General features: G+C 32.8%; 1 protein-coding gene across 24 annotated transcripts in view; it reads left to right on the top strand.

The window, feature by feature from the left end:
• Positions 1 to 21139, top strand: part of PICALM (phosphatidylinositol binding clathrin assembly protein) — an 89165-nt gene that overhangs the window by 28912 nt on the left and 39114 nt on the right. For all 24 annotated transcript variants that reach the window (XM_081063794.1, XM_081063790.1, XM_081063793.1 and 21 more), the window contains exons 3-8: positions 1313 to 1388; positions 4459 to 4561; positions 12153 to 12246; positions 14263 to 14374; positions 16480 to 16586; positions 18598 to 18639. In XM_081063794.1, coding sequence (XP_080919920.1) covers positions 1313 to 1388; positions 4459 to 4561; positions 12153 to 12246; positions 14263 to 14374; positions 16480 to 16586; positions 18598 to 18639 — 534 coding nt within the window. The remainder of the gene's footprint in view (positions 1 to 1312; positions 1389 to 4458; positions 4562 to 12152; positions 12247 to 14262; positions 14375 to 16479; positions 16587 to 18597; positions 18640 to 21139) is intronic.

Below are 21139 nucleotides of genomic sequence, written 5' to 3'. Positions count from 1 at the left end.
ATTATAACCACTGTGCAGAGTCAATAGAAATGTTTGTATACTAGCTTCAATGTAACTTGAAACATTTTGATCTTAACTAGGATAATAGTTTACTTTTATCAACAATGTGTTTACTTAAGATCATTATCATTTATTCCAACGAATATCAGGTTTATATGCTTTTTCACTTTTTTAAAATGTGCAGCTGACCTTTAACAACATGGGCTTGTACTTCTCAGGTTTACTTACATGTGTGTTTTTTTCAATAAATACTGTAAATGTATTTTCTTTATGATTTTTTAACATTTTCTTTATCTTTATTGTAAGTATAAAGTATATAATACATACAGCATGCAAAGTATGTGTTATGTGACTGTTAATGTTACCGGTAAAGTTTCAACAGTAGGCTATTATTAGTAGTTAAGTTTTGGGGGAGTCAGAAGTTATACATGGAGTTTTGACTGCACAGGAGCTGGCACCCCTAACCCATGCATTGTTCAAGGGTCAATTGTTCTTTATTTTTTAAAAATATAAAGCCACAAATATATAACCAACTACAATGTGAGATAAAGAAGCAAAAGTGGTGGCTTTCAGAGGCTGTAAATCAGGTGATAATACTAGAAGGAAAACCTTGATAAAGGCAAAGAAACATAAAGTTAACTGTCTTTCCTTACAATCGACTGGCAGGAGGAGAAAGATAGCATTTCATTGTGGTTCTTAGATAAACTCATGTTTAGTTTTCCCTAAGCAACTAAGACAAATCCAATGCCCTGCTCATTTTTCTGTGCTAGCATATGCAATCCTCAGGTTTTCTCACTGGCAGTTGTTACTAGCCTGTAATAGAGCATGCATAGGGTTTCACTATTCTGTGGCGATGGGAATACCATGGAACAGTGGTTCTCAAATAGGGTAGGGGTGGGCAGGGGAGTGACCCCCCCATCCCCAGGGACATTTGTTACAACTGGAGGGGGATGCTTCTAAATATCTTGTAATGCACAGTACAGGCCCCCACAACAAAGAATTATCAAAGCTTATGAAAATCAGAGTCTAATACTGTCTTTTTGAACAGGTTGTTTTAGGGTAAGTGATGCAAGATGAGTCTTTGATTTATAAGTAGTTCTTCAAAATCCTGGTGTGTTAGTTTAGGGTGCCATGTATGCTATGAAGGATACATATTATGTTCGGTAACTAGTAAATGGGAGGACCGAGGATGAAAAATTTAAACTAGATAAGCTTAATGGAAAGTGTTAATCACAATTTCTCCCCCTAATTCTGAAATTAGTTTGTTAGATGGTGAAACTTTAATTTGACATGATTTTTTTTTTTTTTCCAGCGTTTCATTCAGTATTTGGCTTCAAGAAACACGTTGTTTAACTTAAGCAATTTTTTGGATAAAAGTGGATTGCAAGGTAAAGACAACTTATTAATTATAGAAAATAAAGAGTGACCCCATATGATTACCACAGAGTTGAAATTTGTCTTTTAGAACATAATGCTGTGGAGGAACCCCGTATTTTAGTGAAGGTTGTAGGTAAGAAAAGACTGTCTTTTAATGTGAAGATTAAGATTGACTTTACTACTTGACACCCCAAGTTCTTTGAGGCGCAGTATAGGGTAGTGGTTTGAGAGCATGATTCTGGAACTGGACTGCCTTGGTTTGAATCCCTCTCTACTACTTCCCAGCTGCATGAGCTTGAGCAAGTTACTTCACCTCTCTGCATCCGTAAAATCACAAATAATGATAGCACCTACCCTATAGGGTTGTCATGAGGCTTAACCTAGTTAATAAATGTAAAGTGCTTAAAACGCTGCCTGACACAGAGGAAACACTATGTAAGTATCTGCTTTCATTGTTAACATTTTATGCTGTATTCCAAGAAATGTAGTTGGGAATATTACACATTTTAGTAGCAAAGGTAACTAGTGTTTTATTCAGATGAATTGCTCATTGATACACCTGCTTTCGTATCTTATTTTTACTTTTAATTCAGAAATTTAGAAGTGCTGTAATCTGGTGTGGCTCTCCATGCACATTCTGTCCTCATGGGCTCTACTGTACTTAGTTACACAACTAGGTGGTTAGTATATCAGCTCTACAAAGAACCTCATAAAAGACATACGAAATGACTTGGGAATATTCAACAATAAGGCTCAGTCTGGGAAGTATCTTTAGAGAAGGTGAGATTTGTGCTGAGCTTTGAAAGATGGATGAGGACGTGAATTGGCTTGAACAAAGGTACTCAGATATACATGGATGTGAAAGAACATGGGGCATTTAAGATTTAGAGAGCAAATGAGTGTGACTAGGATGTATGGATGATGTATTGGAGAACATGTAGGGGCAGATAGCCCTCAAGAAGCTCTTGCGGCCAAAATCAGGCACAGAGTTGGGATTTTATAATGCAATGAGAAAAAGTGGTGGCTTCTTTGAGTTGAGGGAGGAGGGGAGAGGAAGTGTGTTACAAAGAAAGCACCATTACTCAATGCAGGTTGAATTAGAGTGGATAAAGTCTTGAAGACATGGAGACTGTTCTAGGCATCATTCCAGGCATCTAGTTGAGAGTTAATGAGAACCTGAATTGTGGCTCTTGTGGCAGTCAAAATCAGTGGAATTTAGTGACCAGCTCTGTTTGGGTTAGGGACTGTCTAGTTCAATACTAGTTTACTTTTGGTGGACAGAAGTATTAGTTAGAATGGATTGAATACCCTATCTTCCAAAGATTTTGGAAGACCAGTAACCTATAAGTGGGACCAAGTGTTACAAGATTATTTTTGCTTTAATGACACACGTAGTGCTGTAAGTAGTTAAGGAAAAAAAATAAGCAGTGAAATCCCGTTTTCCAATAAGTAGTAGTAGATATATATGACAGATAACACTGGAGCTGCTCTGTTTTCAGGTTAATGGACGAAACTGCCTGCTCATCTTTTTATTCCTGCTGCTGCTCTTAGTTCATTTGAACTAGAGTCTGTGGGAAACAATATGCAAACCACTGCTGTCTAGAGCAGAGTATATACGTATGTCCAAGTGAATTTTTTGTGCCATATTAGTTACTGATTTTCTACTTTCTTAAGGTTTTAAGACTCATTCCTTTCACGTAGAGAAGTTTTTAGGCCTTTTATTTAAAGATCATATTCTAAAGAGATTATAAAGATACAACTGAAACAATAATTAAAGCGTATAATTCAGTGGTATTTTTGAAAAATAATTTTGATTGCTGATGTATTTTGTCAGGTGGAGTGTACTATATTAAATATATACTAGGTGTATATAAATATAAATGTATGTCTAGTCTAGTGAGTTAGATAGATACTGTCACATATAATAGCTATAAGCTGTAGTTGAAGTAAGAATAATATGGGAGCATAAAGAGTTCAGGGAAAGTTTCAGAGATTGAGCCCTGAAGGATGAGAGGTATTTCCCCCATCAGAGGGTGGAGTAGAGTTGATTAGAGGAAGCAATGTGAACTAAGAAGCTGACAATGTGAATGAATGTATAACAAACATCTTATCGAATACACTAGTAGCTATGAGAATGTATGAGGGCAGTGATTTTTTTGTTCATTGATTTTTCTCCAGTGGCACTTAGTAGGCACTGATGAAATGTTTCTGAATAAATGAATTGATGATTATGTTAAATCCAGTCACTTTACATTTTCTTTTTTGTTTTTCTGTGTTTTTGAAGTAACAGAGATCATCAAGTAAAGTTAAATTTGTTAGATGAAGATGAGCCAAAATAAAATGGACCTGGCTTTTCAATGAGGAGCAACAATTTATAGACTTCCTTAAGCCAGACAGTAACTAAAATACAAGGGTTTTTTTTTCCTTTTATAACATTGCTCAGATTTTATGTTGCTGAAGTTTTCAGATCTCATGATTGTAATGAAACAAAATCTTAGAATTATTTAGGTATTCATTTAGAAAGTTTTATTGAAAACATGTAATTGTTTTTTTTGTTATGCCTTAAACTTGCATATTGCCTTTCTTTCATTGTACTATGCAGTAATTTTCTGTATTTTTTATACGGTTAGCACATCTAGTTATGGTTCTAAATAATATATAACAAAATTTTCAGAAGTGTGAAATTCAGAAATTGTAAAATTGCTTAATGATTTGAGGAGTGGGGTTGTGGTTCCATAGGATGTTAGATTTGAGTTATGAGGTTATCAAGTAATGTAAGGGAATGTGCTTTTCTAATTCTTGACAAATGAAAGATTGGAATTTTCATTAGAAGTAAATGTGTGTATCATTTTAAAGAAATTCTAAGAGGGAAGGTTTTTCAAAGCCACATATGACGTAACTGACTTAAAAAATGCAAAGTCTTAGAGACTTGAATGTGATATTATTCATTAGTCACTTAATTTCAATTTAAATCACTAAATTGAGTTGATAGTAAGACACGGCCATTGGATTAAATAAGTTGGTTTTCTAAGCAAATTGGGATTTTAATCGTTTATGAAAACTCTCATTTTTTTCTTACAGGATATGACATGTCTACATTTATTAGGCGGTATAGTAGATATCTAAATGAAAAAGCAGTTTCATACAGACAAGTTGCGTTTGATTTCACAAAAGTGAAAAGAGGGTGAGTTGAGCTTTTTTTTCCCTTGACATCTAGTGGATTTGAATATTTTAAAATGTAAAACATAGAAATTATTAGATTATGACTTGTGGAATTTCAGGCCAGTTTTAAAAGATTGAACTTCATTTTTTCTTGAAGTACATCAGATACTTTTGCACTAGGATTTTTTTAAGTTCCTTTTAATTTTATAACTTATTGAGATAGAGTTCATACAGCATAAAATTCACCCTTTTAAAATGTACTATTAAGTTGTTTTTAGTATATTCACAAAGTTGCACAACATCACTTTTATCAAATCCCAAAACATTTCATGGCCCCAAACTTGTTAGCAATTACTTCCCATTTTTCTCTTCTCCAAACCCTGGCAACCACTAATCTGCTTCTCATTCTATGGCTTTACCTATTTTGGACATTTCATATAAATGGAATCATACAGTATGTGGCCTTTTATGTATGGCTTCTTGCGCTTAGCATGGTATATTCAAGTGGTAACACCCTTGTTGTAGCATGTATCAGTACGTCATTTCTTTTTATGGCTGAAGAGTATTCTGTTGTATGGGTTATATTACATTTGGTTTATTTATCAGCTGATGGACATTTGAGTGGTCTTTACTTTTTGGCTATTAGGAATAGTGCTGCTATGAACATTACTGTACAAGTTTTTGTGTGGATTCTTTTCAGTTCTCTTGGGTACATACTTAGGAGTGGAATTGCTGGGTCCTATGGTAACTCTTATATTTAACTTCTTGAGGAATTGCCGAACCATTTTTCAAAGCAGTTGAACCATTTTATATCCCGACCCATCAGTATATGGATTCTCCACCTTATTGTCAATACTTTGTTATTTTCTGATTTTATTTTTATTATTTTTTATTATGGCCATCCTGCTGGGTGTAAAGTAATATTATCATTATGATTTTGTTTTGTATCTCCTTGTTTGCATCAACTTTATTAATAGCTTTCAAAGTTGAATGTCTTAATGGCCTTTTGTATATCTTCTTTGGAAAAATGTCTGTTCAGATCCTTTGCTTGTTTTTCAATTGGATTATTTGTCTTTTTTGTTGTTGAGTTGCAAGAGGGTTTTTTTTTTTTTATTAGTCTACACACCAGTCCCTTATCATACATGATTTGCAAATATATTCTCCCATCTTGTGGCTTATCTTTTTACTTTCCTGATGGTATCTTTTGAAAAACAAGTTTTTAATTTTAATGAAGTCCAATTTATCTATCTTTTTTTGGTTGCTTGTACTTTAGGCATCATGTCTAAGGAAACATTGCTTAATCTAAGGTCATAAAGATTTACAACTATAATTTTTCTAAGAGTTTTGTAGTTTTACCTCATATTTAGGTTTTTAATCCACTTTGAATTTTTGTATATGGTGTGTGGGGTATGGGTCCAAATTCATTCTTTTGTTTATGGATATCCAGTCATCCCTGTACTATTTGTTGTAAAGACTGTGTTCTTTTCCAATTGAATGGTCTTGGCATCTTTGTTGAAAATGAATTGACCATAAATGTAAAGGTTTATTTCTGGACTCACAATTCTGTTCTGTTGATCTGTGTCTATCCCTATGCCAGTACCACACTGTCTTGATTATTGTTGCTTTGTAGTAAGTTTTGAAATTGAGAAATGTGAGTTTTCCAGCTCTATTCCTGTTTTTCAAGGTTGTTTTGGCTGTTTTGGGTCCCTTGCATTTATTTTCATGTGAATTTTCGGATCGGTTTATCAATTTCTGCAGAAAAGGCAGCTGGGACTTTGTAGCGATTGCATTGAATCTGTAGACCATTTTGGGGAGTATAACAATCTTAACACATTATGTCTAATCCAGAAACATGCGATGTCTTTCTGTTTTTCTTTGTTTTCTTTCAGTGCTGTTTTGTATTTAAAATTTTTAATCTTGGATGCACAGGATGAATTTATTTTTTGCTATGCCCTAAATAATAATCTTGGCACATGAACTAATCACATGAATTAGTCAGTATTTCTATACCTGATAGTGCTTGGTATATGGATTTTTCTTAGTATATAGGATGAGACCTCAGGAAAAAGCCACAAAAGAGCCACTAAAGAGGCATCCTTGTAGCTATGAAATCCTGCCCTGATGGGAATCTGGCTTCCGTAGCAATATTCTAGTGAATGCCTTTCTAAGTTTCCCTGCTGCTCAAAGATCCCAAAGATGGAAGCAGTTAATATGTTTCTTTCAATTGCTCTCTTGAAATGTTAAATTGCTAAACTGAAGTGAACAGTTTGGTATAAATGTAGATGTAGCCTCTTAGCCACTCATGAAATTTTAAAGCTGAACTTAAATGTTCTATGTCCACTAGTCCGAGTTAATCAGGAGGCGATTGATTAGCTTGGAACTTAACCCAAACTAAATGTACAGAGCTTGTTTCATATATTTAGATACTTTAGAAGATTATAGTAGAGGAATTTATCTTAGAAGTTTGATTCTTAACGCCAGTATCCCGTGCAATAAAACCATTTTCCAGTTGGGCTTATATTAATACTTCATTGTTAGTGTGTTCAGTAAAACTGATGTTCAGGCTATTTGTAGATATCAGATTAATAGACTTTAAAAATAGTAACTTTTTTTTTTTCCTGATCTGAAGGGTCAGTTTTGAGATTGAGGACAGTTGCTGCATTTATTTAATAGAGCAAACTTTTATTATTTGAATAACAGCCTTTGATTATGCACAACATAATTAGTATTGAGTTAAAAGAAGTGATTCTCATTTAATGCTAAGGAAAAGGAAAGTGAATCAAAGAAAAGCCATAATTGAGTGGAACCAAGAAAAAGCACAAAATTGACATACAAACACTGATATATATGCCTACATGCCTACCTATACATGTGTGTAAAGAAAATTGTAAGTAAAGAAAAAATATAAGAAATAGGGTATAAGTTGAGGGCGTGACAGCAATTAAAATTTATTATATCATGGCAAAAACCCCAAGATACTTTCAGTTTTGCAGAAGACTTGTGAAGCCAATAGTAAAATGTTATTTATTAGGGTAATCAGTTTTTTATGTTTACAAAAGTAATAAACTTTAAAAAAATTCAGGCAGCTTGTAGGAAATGTTAACATTTTGGTGTATATAATCTGTTTTCTATGTGTAAATAGAAATAAATGTGTGAGGGCACTTAGAAAATTAGGTAAATTACATATATTTTTATTTAATATTTACATTAACATTAATATGTAATATTTAATTGTATATAATTTCTTGTCTAATGTAATTAAGTTAATATGTAATATTTAGACATTATTTGAAGACTGCTTGCTCCCTTACTATATATTTTAGACATTTTTAACGTCTGTACATACAGATGTATCTCATTCCTTTGAATGGCTATAAAATTATGTTCTAGATGTGCATTTGATTTATTTTCATTTTTTATCTTATAAGAGCAATGCATTGACTATCCTTTTGCATATGGTTACATTCTTAAGTGAAGTTTCCTGTAGAATAAATTCTTCGAATTGATAGGTCAAAGGATGGAGATATATATATATATATCTATATATAGATATATAGATATATATATATATGTAAAATATTTAATTGGAAATACCAAATTGTCCTTTATAAAAATTGTACCAAATTATTGATTTAAATACAGTTATAAATATCTCTTTCACTATTTTCTTCTATTCTGATGAATATATGTATCATAAGGTGTTCATTCTATACCAGTTGATTGAATAATTAAATGGTGATATTGAGTCTCTTTCTCTCTTTGTTAAAATACCATTTGTGTTTTGTTAATTCCCTTTCGATGTCCTTTGCCTACTTCTCTATTTATTTACTAAGTAATATTGTTGAATAGTGTTAAGAGCTCACAGGCTGTTCATTTGCATGTATCTAGGTTTGAAGTCTTGCTTCACTCCAGTTAGATGAGGGACTTCAGTTAGTTATTTCAGCCAGCTGTCTGACTTTTTAAAAATAACTTTATTTTGAAGTAATTTCACTTCCAGAAATGCTGCAATATAAAGTCTTACAGACTTATCTGTAGACTCACCAGTTTTTAACATTTTTGTCACATTTGCTTAATTATTCTGTGTGTGTACTTCTTTCCTGAACCATCTGAGAGGGGATTACATATCTCATGCCTTCTTACAGTTTATATCCTTTAATACTTTTGTGCATATATCTTGAGAACTCGGATCTTTTATTACATGCCCATCAGCTTGCTAACTTTTTTTCACATGGTGGCACACAAACTGATACTGTTTGTGTAGGATAGTGGGTTAAATGGAGAAGACTGAGGCCAAAGGACTAGGGACGAATGTTTCGGCATGTATATCACCCATTTGTACCGCAGTAGAATGCTGTGGCACAGATGGGAAGCCTCGAATAGCACTTATCTATTAGGAGTGTTGCGAGAATTAAATGAAATAGTGTGTGTAATGCTTACAGTACATGGTAAACACTAAAAAATAAACATTTGCATATTAAGAAAATTATCATGAGCTGCAAATATTTTTCCTTGTTTTTTAAAAACATTATTAAAAGTTTAAAATCTTTTGTGATCAAAATCATCTTTATTTTTATGACTTTTGTCTTTTAAGCAAACTCAGAGTGGGCTTTTCTATACCAAAATGATTAATTGCCTATTTATGTTTTCATTGGATATATTTGTAGGTTCAGTATTTTCTATTTAAATTTTTGATTCATTTGGAATATATTTTCGTATAAAAAAAAGTGAGGTGGAGACAAACTATAATTTTTAATAGAAATACTGGATATTCAAAAATCAAAATGAATTATTACCCAGTTAAACAACTGAAACACAGTATGGATGCAGAGTCGACTGTAGGAGTTATTCTGTGCCATTTTATGTAAGAAACGCGGACATCTGTGGATTTTGGTATCCATGGGGAGTCTTGGAACCAATCACTCGTGGGTACTGAAGTTAGGTTTCTGGGGAATCAAAAGTTACATATGGATTTTTGATTGTGTAGGGGTTGGTGTCCCTAACCCCTGCATTGTTCAAGGGTCTACTGTACTAGTTTTATAAAGCCTCTTTTTTGTTACTGTGGCAAATTCTTAGTTATTTTTCAAGAATTCATTCAGACATCATTTCTTTGAGGAAGCCTTTCTGTAGTTAGATTTTATATGACACTGTCGCATCCGTGAGGACAATACAGTCTTATATTCATATCTTCAGGACCTTCCACAGTGTCTGAATATAGTGGATGTTTAATATAGTTTTTGAAAAGTTGAGTAGATGACTGTAAACACTACATTAAAATGGTTCTGTGAAAAATGGATCCAGTAAATTTCCTGTAGATTTGTCTTTTTAGTAGGTTGTTAAAAATTGGTCCCTTCATTTTTTTTTTTAACATTTCATTTTGTTTAACATTTCATTTTTTTTGGTAGTGTTAACTTATGTTTAATAATCTTGAATTCTAAATTGGTACAGTTTAAAGTGACAAGACATTGTTATATAACAAGCAAAAGAAAGCCTAATCCAGGTATTGTATTTGAATAAGGACATGGATGATTATCCTTTAATCCATGACTCTTATGAAGAAAGTATCTGAATTTAATTATAATCTATTTAAGGTTTCATAAAAACTTCCGTTCTGCGTGAAGTGTGAAGTGTCATGCATTTGGTTCGAATTGTGTTCAAGCTTTTGGGTTTGTGAATTGAGTCCCCACTTGAGACTGATCATGAATTTATTATAGTTTTGGAAGTTTGCTCGGTTGTGTGGTTTTCTTTATCAGTATTTAGTTGGATGTGTGTAGTCATGGAGGAGGTAAATGTTTGCTCACTTAGGATTTTGAATTTGCCAGTTGACTGGAAGGAAAGAAGAGAGTGCAAAAGAGTTAAGAGTATTTGCAAGGGAGCGATTATAATAATGATCTGTGGAATTCTAAGCTAGATGAAGGAAGTAAACATAGAATAAGATGTCTGAATTTTGTCTTTTTTTTCATGGCGGAGGTGGGGGGCAGTTGATGTGGTTTCCGGGGGGGGGGGTGAACGGGGCAGTGAAGTCAGTATCTGATGACTATGGGAATAGGAACTGCCTTCAAGGGACTTTGAGATCAAGATGTTGGATTGACTGTCCATATAGATAGATATTGAAGTTAACCCAGAAAAACTGAACCAGCATTCAGGTCTTCTGTGATGAAGGGGAAGTGACTGGGAGGTAAAAAGTGACCTGAGCAAGGAGAGGGAGGGAGGGAGAACTAAAAGGGGACTAAATGACTGATAAAATGAGAGAGTGTGATGTGTATGAAAATAAAGAAAGGGTTGCAACAAGGTAATGGTATCCTTATTCCAAATTCCAGCATTTAGTACCAATCAGTGTAGGTTAGCACTTGGGAGGAAACAGGCATCTGTGGGCTAACACATCTTACTGGAGAAAATCGTTGGACTGAAGTTGGTTGGTAGCTACCTACCTAAGGCGGGTAGTGTTTGTTCTTTAAACTCTGTTTTGTTGAGCAAAGCACTACTGTTGCTTTTCATTAGTATTACTTAATTGTTTTTCGGCATCTGGGCTTGTGGTTGAAGGGGTAGCTCAGCATAGAGCAGCTCTTTATACGTATGTGTCATTTGTAAATTAGGGAAAGCCTGCCACACTTTCTGAAAGTGCCTTGTTACTGTGCCAGCGGTTACTAAAAGCGCTGTTTTGAAGTCTAATACACCTGGGTTTATATAATGAGCTTACCACTGATTACTTCTCTGACCGTGGACATAAAACCTCACCTAACCTTCAAGTTCATCATCTGTAAAATGGGACAAGATCATCTATAGGATTTTTGTGAGGATTTGAAAAACATACATCAAGCCCTTAATATGGAGCCCTATATACGTATAATAAGTACTTAGTGTTAATTGTGTACCTTAGCTCCAGTACCTCTTATGTAGTGTTTTTGGTACTAGTTTTATAAAATTCTAGTTTATTTGGTACTGCTAATATTTCTCTATCTTTAGAAATATCTAAAGAAATATTTAAAAGAATCTTTTTGAAGCTATTTAACAATATTTTATTAAAAACATTCCTCTTAAGTATCTCTTATTTTAATGGCCAGATTAGAATGACTTGGTAAAACTGTCCTTTATTTTATAATAAAATTATTTTAGTTACAATGTTTTCTGTATTACAAGCCATTGCAGCTTGAGTAATGAATAAAATATCTTAAAGCAGTGCTCACCAAAACGAGTTCAGCTGCTGGTTGCATCAAGTCCTAACCAGTGATTTGAGGCAAATTATTATTTTTTTTATTGGTAATTTAAAAAAAAATCTGTAAAACTCCATTTTACACACGAGTGGTATGAGGATCAGATGATTTCCTCATGTGAAAAATACACTGTAAACCTGGCTACATAATGTAAGCTTTGATTTTTATGTGTCATGTTTTATATCTCTTTTTTAGTGTTAAATGAGCACCTTGATATTGGACATTAATATTTCCTGTTTTTGTTTTCTATATGATTTATGCTTAAGGTTTTAGGTTCAATAATGACTTAAAAATATGTAATGTTTCATTGCAACTTGTTTTCTGTTTAAATAGAGAAACAGATGGGAGTTGGAAATGGAGATTGTAATACCAAACTCAATTGTTTCTTTTTTAAAAAAACAGGGCTGATGGTGTTATGAGGACAATGAACACAGAAAAACTCCTAAAAACGGTACCAATCATTCAAAATCAAATGGATGCCCTTCTTGATTTTAATGTAAGTTGATTACACAATTGCTTTTATAATTTAAGATTTTTAAAAATTATATCATTATAGTTGATTAGAGTTTTTAGTTTCAGGTTTTCATAGACTAATTTTTTTCACACTAATATCCTATTTGGCTGAGGATTTTCATAAATGTGGTCTCAAATCAGATTACTTTCCATTTTTATAATTGTTTTAGATTTAATCTGATTTCGTTGGTGGTGTTTCTCTATCTCTAGAATTATGGAGTATAAAATCATCCTTTGGTGTCCAGAAGGAATTGCAGATATCAAAATTCACAGATGCTCAAGTTCTTATATAAAATGGCATAGTATTTGCATATACCCTATGCACATCTCCTGTATACTTTAAATCATCTCTACGGTACTTAGAATACCTAATACAATGTAAACGCTGCGTAAATGGTTTTTATACTGTTTTATACTGTCGTAATGGTATTTTATACTATTTTATAAAATATTTTATACTATTGCTTAGGGAATAATGACATGAAAAAAAAGTGTACATGTTCAGTACAGATGCAGCCATCATAGGCCTAACTCCACAGTACACATCAGCAACATTGTAACTTTAAAAGAGTATATATTTTCTATTCATGTTTGGTTGAATCCATGGATACGGAATCAGTGGATATGGAGCACTGACTATACAAGCTAAAGTGATGAGAGGTGAAGGAATTGATCTGAAAACCTGTTTTCTTTTGATAACGGTTTTTAGATTGTAAATATATATGAAAATTTTCTGTAGGAATAGCCAACTTAATATTTCTATAAGGTTAATGCCTAGAAAAATAATTTGGCGGTTCAAAGGACATAAACATTTAAAATTTTAAAATATTGCCAGTTTACACTCCAAAAAGGTTGAGCCAATCATTTGTTAACAGGTATCTGTTTTTTTCTTTTTTTCAATCCTTACCAACACTGAATAATACCTTGGTTTTGATACCTCTGATCTAGTGCTCAAGAAAGGATATTGCAGTAGTTTAATTTGATTATTATATCTTAATTTATCTGATAAGTGAAGTTGAGCTTCATTTCACATGTTACTAGCCATTTGTATTTTTTATTTTGTGAATTGTCTGTCATTTGCTTTATTATTAGGATTCTCTTTCTATAATGGAAATCAGCCTTGTTAGTATTCTGCGAATTTTTACCAATTTGTTGCTTACTACTCAATTTTGTACTTAATGCTTTTCTATACCTAGCAACACGTTCATTTTCAGGTACTAGATATTTGTGTTATCTATAAAAGAGCTTCAAGTTAATTTGGTTTATCCTTTTGATTGATTCCTTGAGATAAAACTAAAGGTACTTCTAGTATTCTTGATAGACAAGTGCTGTTTTTTGGTATAGCATAATTCAGTAATAATTGTAAATATTGATCATTCATGTATAAGGTTATATACTCGGCTCTTTACATTCAGTATACCATTTAATTCTCCCAGTAACCAAATGAGGTAAAAATCCTATTATAACCATTTTGGAAGTGATGAGTTCATTTGTCATATTGAGAAAAGGTGTGTGTGTATATATATAGTTATATTTAAAAAGTATCTTCTACCTCGCTTAGCTTAGTGCCTTGGTGATTGTAGTAGCCATTTAGTAAATATTTTTTGATTTTAAAATATTTGGTAAATCCTTCATGATTCAAAGTGAACTTCCACCTAGAAATGGCTTTATTTTACAATTAGAAGTATTTAATGTTGAAATGAACTTCTAATTAAAACACTTTTGTGATATAGCCTAGGATTTCAGGAGTTAAAGTGCTTTTGTTCTCAGTTACTTCAAAACTAAATTGAATATCATAGGATGTTTGTTTGCTTCTGTCTTTAACGTAAATCTGAACTCTTTAAGATTTTTGCACTATTTGGCTGTAACTGATTACAAGAAGTAAATTATTTTTTCCCTAATACATCTAAGTGTTTGAATTCACTGTATTTTAATTTGCAGGAAGTCATTGTCATTTAAAACATAAGATTAGCTAATTTTTTTTCTTATTTTTTCCCAGGTTAATAGTAATGAACTTACAAATGGGGTAATAAATGCTGCCTTCATGCTTTTATTCAAAGATGCCATTAGACTGTTTGCAGCATACAATGAAGGAATTATTAACCTGTTGGGTAAATATTGCTGTAACTTAATGACATTTTATTTCTTATCTTGTGTCATATGCATAAATAAATACATTTAAATAACTCATATTACTTAGAGCTGCGTAGAAATTTATTGAGATATATTCATTTCTTGTAACAATTTGGAGAAAAGAATTTTATACCTGTTACACAGGCTAAGTGATTACCGAATTTTGCTGTGTATAATGTGTTCCTGCATATAATGCACACCCACGTTTTTGGCCCAAACTTTCAGGGAGAAAAAAATCTCTTGTTTTAATTTTTTAATTCAAATTTTTGTTTGTTTACATTTAGGTACTTATTTTTTGTATGATAAAGGAATTTTAGCATTTTTTTAAACATAGTATGGTATAAAAAATTTGATGTACAGATAATTACAAAACACAAGAACAGATACAACATACAAGAAATTTTATGTACCGGTAACAAATATACGATGTTTATGTACCATAGAAGGCCAAGAACTCTGTTGTTGGAAGTTGGTCGTTAGTTTAACAAAACTTGTCATTGTATTCCAGGGTTTAATTTTGCAGTACAGATATTGTTATTGATTTCTAGAGTTACACTTTTAACTCAGAAGCATAAATAAAAGAACCAAAAACATTTATATAGATATGGAATTAGTACTCTCCATGTGTAATGCACGTCCTTATATTTCCCTCATAAATTTGGGTAAAAAAGTGTGCAAAATATGGTTCTTATTTTTACAACTGGAACATTTAGCTAGATGAACTTTATTTTTTAGATATATCGGTGTTTTCTTTTATCAGTTTTATTATTTTTAAAAACAAAAATGCCTTGAAAATTAAGTTGGAAATTTTCTGTCCCAGAAAAATCTTATTTCCTCACAATTTACTTCAAAATGAACTTTAACTGTAAAATTGACATTTTTTTCTAAACTTAAGTTAAAAATTGATAGTTGTTTTAAATGCCTTAAACATTTATTTTTAAGGATGAAGTGTTTTGAGGTATTTTAGGAATGTGTGGTGCTTTATTGTGTATTAGGTATACATTTGACCCTTGAACAACACGGTTTTGAACTGCGTGGGTCCACTTAGATGCGCATATTTTTTTGATGTGGTAAATGTATTTTCCTTATGATTTCCTTAATAACATTTTCTTTTCTCTAGGTTTATTGTGAAAAATACACTAGTTAATACATATAACATACAAAATATGTAGTAATTGTTTATGTTATCAATAAGGCTTCTGGTCAACAATAAACTATTAGTAGTTAAGTTTTCAGGGAGTAAAAAGTTAACCTGCAGATTTTTGACTGCACAGGGGGTCAGTGCCCTCATTCCCTCAGGTTGTTCAGGATCAACTGAATGTGGAATGCAGTTAATTTTGCCTAGGAATGCTCATTTTTTTTCCAGTGGGATTTGGATGGAGTGAACAAATAATGGTCTGCAAAGAATGCTGAAGTACAAGTGTCAGATATCAAATGTGTTTACTCCAGTGTGTTCTCCCCCCAGTTCTTTTTATTTCTTTTAGAATTTATTTTAATTTGTTTTTCATTGGCTGGGGTAACACGAACTTACTCAGGGATGCTTTTTAATCCAGGGAGATAGGGAAGTTGAGCTTATTTTTTTCACATTTGAAAAATGGAGTGTTTTCTATAAAACTTTGGAAGACACAGTCTTCCAGTCTGTGTTTACTGTAAATTAAGCTCTTTACTGCTGTTTATATATTAAGTTTAAATGAGCTTTCCAAGTGATATTTGGACATGATTAAGTAGCCATCTTTGTTACTATGTCATTAATAAGAATATTTGGACATAGAAGTTAGTGCTGTTTTAAATGGAATAAAGGGTGATATGTATTGACATAGAAATACATATATAGAGAATTGTGAGGGAAGAAATGTTATGGAAGAAACTGGTAATATGAGTAAAGTCAAGTAATTTTTCTGTCTTTAATTTAATAGCATGTCTGTTTTAATTTGCTTTAAATAATTAAGCGAATTTAACTGATGTTTTCCTATAGGGTAAGTGTGTTTTCTGAGACACATGATCTCTTTGGAGGTATTACTGGTCTTTTTTGAGTGTTATATTTTGATGTGAGTAAAAGTATTTTTACATCTACTTTTGACAGAAAAATATTTTGATATGAAAAAGAACCAATGCAAAGAAGGACTTGACATTTATAAGAAGTTCCTGACCAGGATGACAAGAATCTCAGAGTTTCTTAAAGTTGCAGAGGTAAACTATCTTTAAATGACTGTCTCTTAACTTTTTCGTCTTTAAGTGTGTTTTTTAAAGAAATCAGTCATTATTCAAGAAAAAAGAAACATCTTAAATATGATATGTGTTCAATCATTGATAAGCTGCATTGAATTCTGTTATAATATGAATATGATGTACTAAATAAAATGTATCCTACATGTTTAATTCAATATTGAATATTGAAAGGTAATCTATTTTAAAATTATTTTTCTATAAAATTAGGTAGGTGGCACACAGCTGTGGCAGTGATTTTTATGTTTGGGATTAGCCATGTATTTTAGAAGATTTATTCTGTTAAATGTGGTAGAGACTATTCAATGTTAGTGAAAGTCTCTCTCCAGTGAGACTTGCAACTGGAACCACATCATTCCAAATGTTTTATTCCCCTATGGAAGTGAATTTAGTGTATTTATTATTTATTATTGATTATGAAAACCATGAATACAGATTATAGGATAATCTAATTTTGAAAATCTGCTTAAGAAATAATTTTCTGAAATTGCCACAGAAGGCAGTTGTAATGCTTACAAGCAAGATAATTCTTGTTTGCACAGAGGCAGCTCTTAACCTTTCTCTACCCTCTACCATCACCACCATCTTGCTAGGGTAATTAATCCTGGAAGATGACTAAGCTATAATTGATCAATTATATTAAAGTAGTTAATCTGGAACTAGCAAATTGTTGATTCTAGCTAGCTGTGTTACCGTAGTGATATTTCATTCTGTAACATATGTGCTGTTAATCGTCTATTTCATAAAGTCTTCTGCAGTTTATTTTGAATGTAAAGTATCTCTCAAGGAGAAATCAATGTTTTTTTCCATTTCTTAGGGTTAGTCACATAGTAAAACCAGAAGAAAAGAGGGTTTATGCTATGATTCCAGTAAATTCTTTAAGTTTTAATTTGTTGACTTTTCCGTTTGGCCTCTTAAATTCCTTGGATTTGATAGTTATAGTCAGTGACTTAAGTTTTAAGCACTATTTACCTCCAGGTCTGCTGGTCTTACTTAGTCTGAGATGGGAGACACCATCTGTTCCATATGATCTGAGAAATAGGAAGACTCTCCTGCCCTAAAATATTCTTTCATGAAGCTGTCTTTGGGATTGCAAGTTCATTATGAGATCTTAGTTCTTGGAGTAAAGCCATGAGTAACCTTTTGAAATGTGTTTCAAGGGGACAAATGTCTCCGCTAGTGATTAGCTATTAAGATCTCAGTTTGAATTATTAGGTTTTTCTACTGATATCATTCTGGGACTGGCCCTTGAGAGGTTGAGAAAAGGAAGAGAGAATGATGAGAAAATGAAACATAGCCACAGGGTGGGAAAACGGTTCTTTAATTTGGGTATTAGAATAAGTAGGAATTGTTTTTATCTTTTTTGCTGGAAATTGTTTAGTGCCTGAACGTCATGAAAGCGTGTTTGGGATTGCTTTGCTTTGTGGAGACAGTTATGTTCTGATTAGATACCACTTGGCATTTGTATAAAACCTGTCCTAATTGAGTGAACATAGGTTTTAAAAATTGGTATCTATGATGAATGCCTTGGAAAGCATTCTTTATGGAGAAAGACAAAGTCACTGTCATCAGTTTTGTTCTTTGACTTTTTTTATGCCCTCAAGGAACTTGTTTGTTCGTGATCAGCCTTTCTCATTCTTGCCATACTGTTTTTATCACATGACAACTAGAAGTGATGGGTCTTCCAAATTGTGACAAGGTATAGATACTTAGAAGATTTAGAGATGGTAACTTAATAGTCTTGGTGAGTTTCTCACTCTAGTTCCTCTCTTGTTAGAACTTTTAGAGCCTTCAAATAATATTTGAGCCCTTGGAAATATTGAATGATATCTTTAGAGATTAAATATTCTGATTTCAAAGAAGTCTATCTAAAATATTGTTCACAGTACTAGTCATAAATGTCATTTTCTAATTTTTTAGAAAACACTTTTATTATAATTTTAACTACTAAATACAACGCTTCTTCTTCTTACAGCAAGTTGGAATTGACAGAGGTGATATACCAGACCTTTCACAGGTAAGTGTGTTTGTTGTTATAATACCAATTCACTGTCTGCTATGTGTTGTTAGGTGTGAAGGCAACGTGATAAGTAATATGCAGCCCTTGCTGTCAAGGTTAGTGTAACATTTTGATGTATTGCTGATGATTGTTCTTAACAATGATCTACTCACTTCTAGTATTGGTAGAGCTGGCCACTGCAAACCATTTGTTTAGTTTATTCCTTTTAATTTCTTTCCCATCATTATCACTGTCAAAAAAAGAAAGAACTGAACTTAGAGAACATTATTTTAAAAACAAAATTTGCACTATGCTGTTGGTAGAGAATTATTTTATACAGGATTTATTTTTATTTTAAACCTTCCTCTTTGGTTGTTTGACTCAGGTAGGAGTATTAAATAGGGATAAACCGCAATACATGACAGTGGAATAAGAGAGCAGGCTTCGTCCGTCTGTTTGAGTCCTGGCTGTGCCACTAGCTGGCCCTGTGATTTGGGGAAGTTACTCTCTGTGCTTCAGTTTTATCATCTCTAAAACGGATAAATTGCAGTATTCACCTCATAAGGTAGTTGGGATGATTTAATGAGTTAATACCTAAAAGACACAGCATTAAGCACTCAATATTAGATATTATTATATTGTTTTTATCACAGTCTTCAAAAATATTTCTAGGAAAAAAACTTTAAACCTGTCATTTTTTTCTGCTTTTTCTGTTTATTTGTTTACTGAGTATTAAGAATGAAAGCACCTGGCGTAAACTATCCTTATAACCCTTGTATCAGCTCTCTCCTTAATAGTTGACTTCTATTGTACCTAATTTTAAATTGTTGTGGGTCCTCTTTTTAAGTAACAGTTTTTATTTTATTTCTCTGTGCTAACTTTTTCTGATTCATCCCTTTGATCTTCAGGCCAAGAGTACTCAATAGATCTAGTTATGTGTTATATGTAAGGGAAATACTCTGCATTGGAGATACATTGACCTCATGAAGACTGAGTACATTCTTGTGGGCTAAATGTGAGCAGAATCATGCTAGAACAGTATGTGGTATAAGATGATTTGGTAGTTTCACATTCCCTTTTACCTCACTTGTCCTGTCACTTTCACCCATCTTTTGTTTCAGAAACAGCCTCAGGACAGGTTGTCATGTGGCTGTACTTTACTCCTGGTAGAGAAACTGGTAGGGTTGGCCAGCCTCCCACATCCCTCTTTATTGATGATCTCCGAGTGATTGGAAAGTGAACTGAAACAAAGCTGTTGATACTTTAGGGAAAATGGTGATTATGTATGCACAACAGTAGAAATTTGAGATTATTCCTTGTTATAAATTGTTCTTTTTAAGATGTGAAGTGTATCACATTCCTTCAGTCTTCCTAATGTAGGTTTGGCTTTTAAAGGATAGCCAGATATATTTAGAACGGATCTTTAGAAATAGTTTGTTATTACTGTTTTAACTTGGTGGTTTAATATTTGTTAGCCTCAGCTTAAATCCTTCAGAAAAATGTAAAGCACCACAGCTTTAATTTAGGATTCTGTAGCGTAGTAGTTAATAGGTAGCCTGTCAGGCTAGATGTCCTTCAGACCTTAGGTTGGCTCCTGCTATTTATCAAGTACATGATCTTCCATAAGTAACTTAAATTTTCACTGAGGTGGTTTATTTGTAAATAGGATATACTAGTAGTGTCTTCCTTATAGTCAGCGCGTATATAGAAGGTAGCTAGCATAGTGCCTGTGGTGGTATAAGAACTTTTAAAATTTTACCTGTTACCAACATTCTCATCGACTCTGACAGTAGCTCTTGGGTCCAGTGCTTTGCCTGTTGATTTAGTGAACATTTTGTTAGGGTTGTGTGAGTTGCACACGTGTTCTCAGTTCAACATAGAAGCCAGTGTTACAATCTAAAACTTTTGTTTTAATTTTCTACTGTGTCTGCCTTGTGCTGTGTGTGTGTGTGTGTGTGTGTGTGAGAGAGAGAGAGAGAGAGAGAGAGAGAGAGAGAGAGAGAGAGAGAGAGAGAGAGAAAGAGAGATACAGGATGAAGGACTTTGTTCAAGACATAATTGTTAGAGAAATTAGCTACTGTTTTTAGATCTCTGTAATCCAGAAATTTTGTATCTCAAACCCTAAAGAATAGTTGGGGTAATTAAATGCCCCTGATGCATTTGCTTCACTTAAAGGTAGTGTTCCTTCTCAGATCACTGAAAAGGTGATGTTTTGAAAGTAAGTCTTCATATTAAGTTGAGATTTGACATACAGCCTGAGAGTTTAAAAGCTAGTCTTTCTTGTTTCAAAAATGTTGAGGTATCTATTTCAATGAGGTTTGATAAATATAAACATTTGTGTAATCAACACACTATTTAAGATGTAATCAATTCCTTCACCCTCATTCTTGTGTTCCCTTCCAGTCACTCCCTAGTTCTCTCCACGAAAAAAATCAGTTTTGATTTCTAATAGCATAATTTTATTAAATCTTGAAATTAATATAAATGGAATCATGCAAGTATTTACTCTTGTATCTGG

The sequence above is a fragment of the Rhinolophus hipposideros genome (assembly GCF_964194185.1).
Source record: "Rhinolophus hipposideros genome assembly, chromosome: 10".
Lineage (NCBI taxonomy): Eukaryota > Metazoa > Chordata > Mammalia > Chiroptera > Rhinolophidae > Rhinolophus > Rhinolophus hipposideros.
This window is presented reverse-complemented; position numbering and strand designations above follow the sequence as displayed.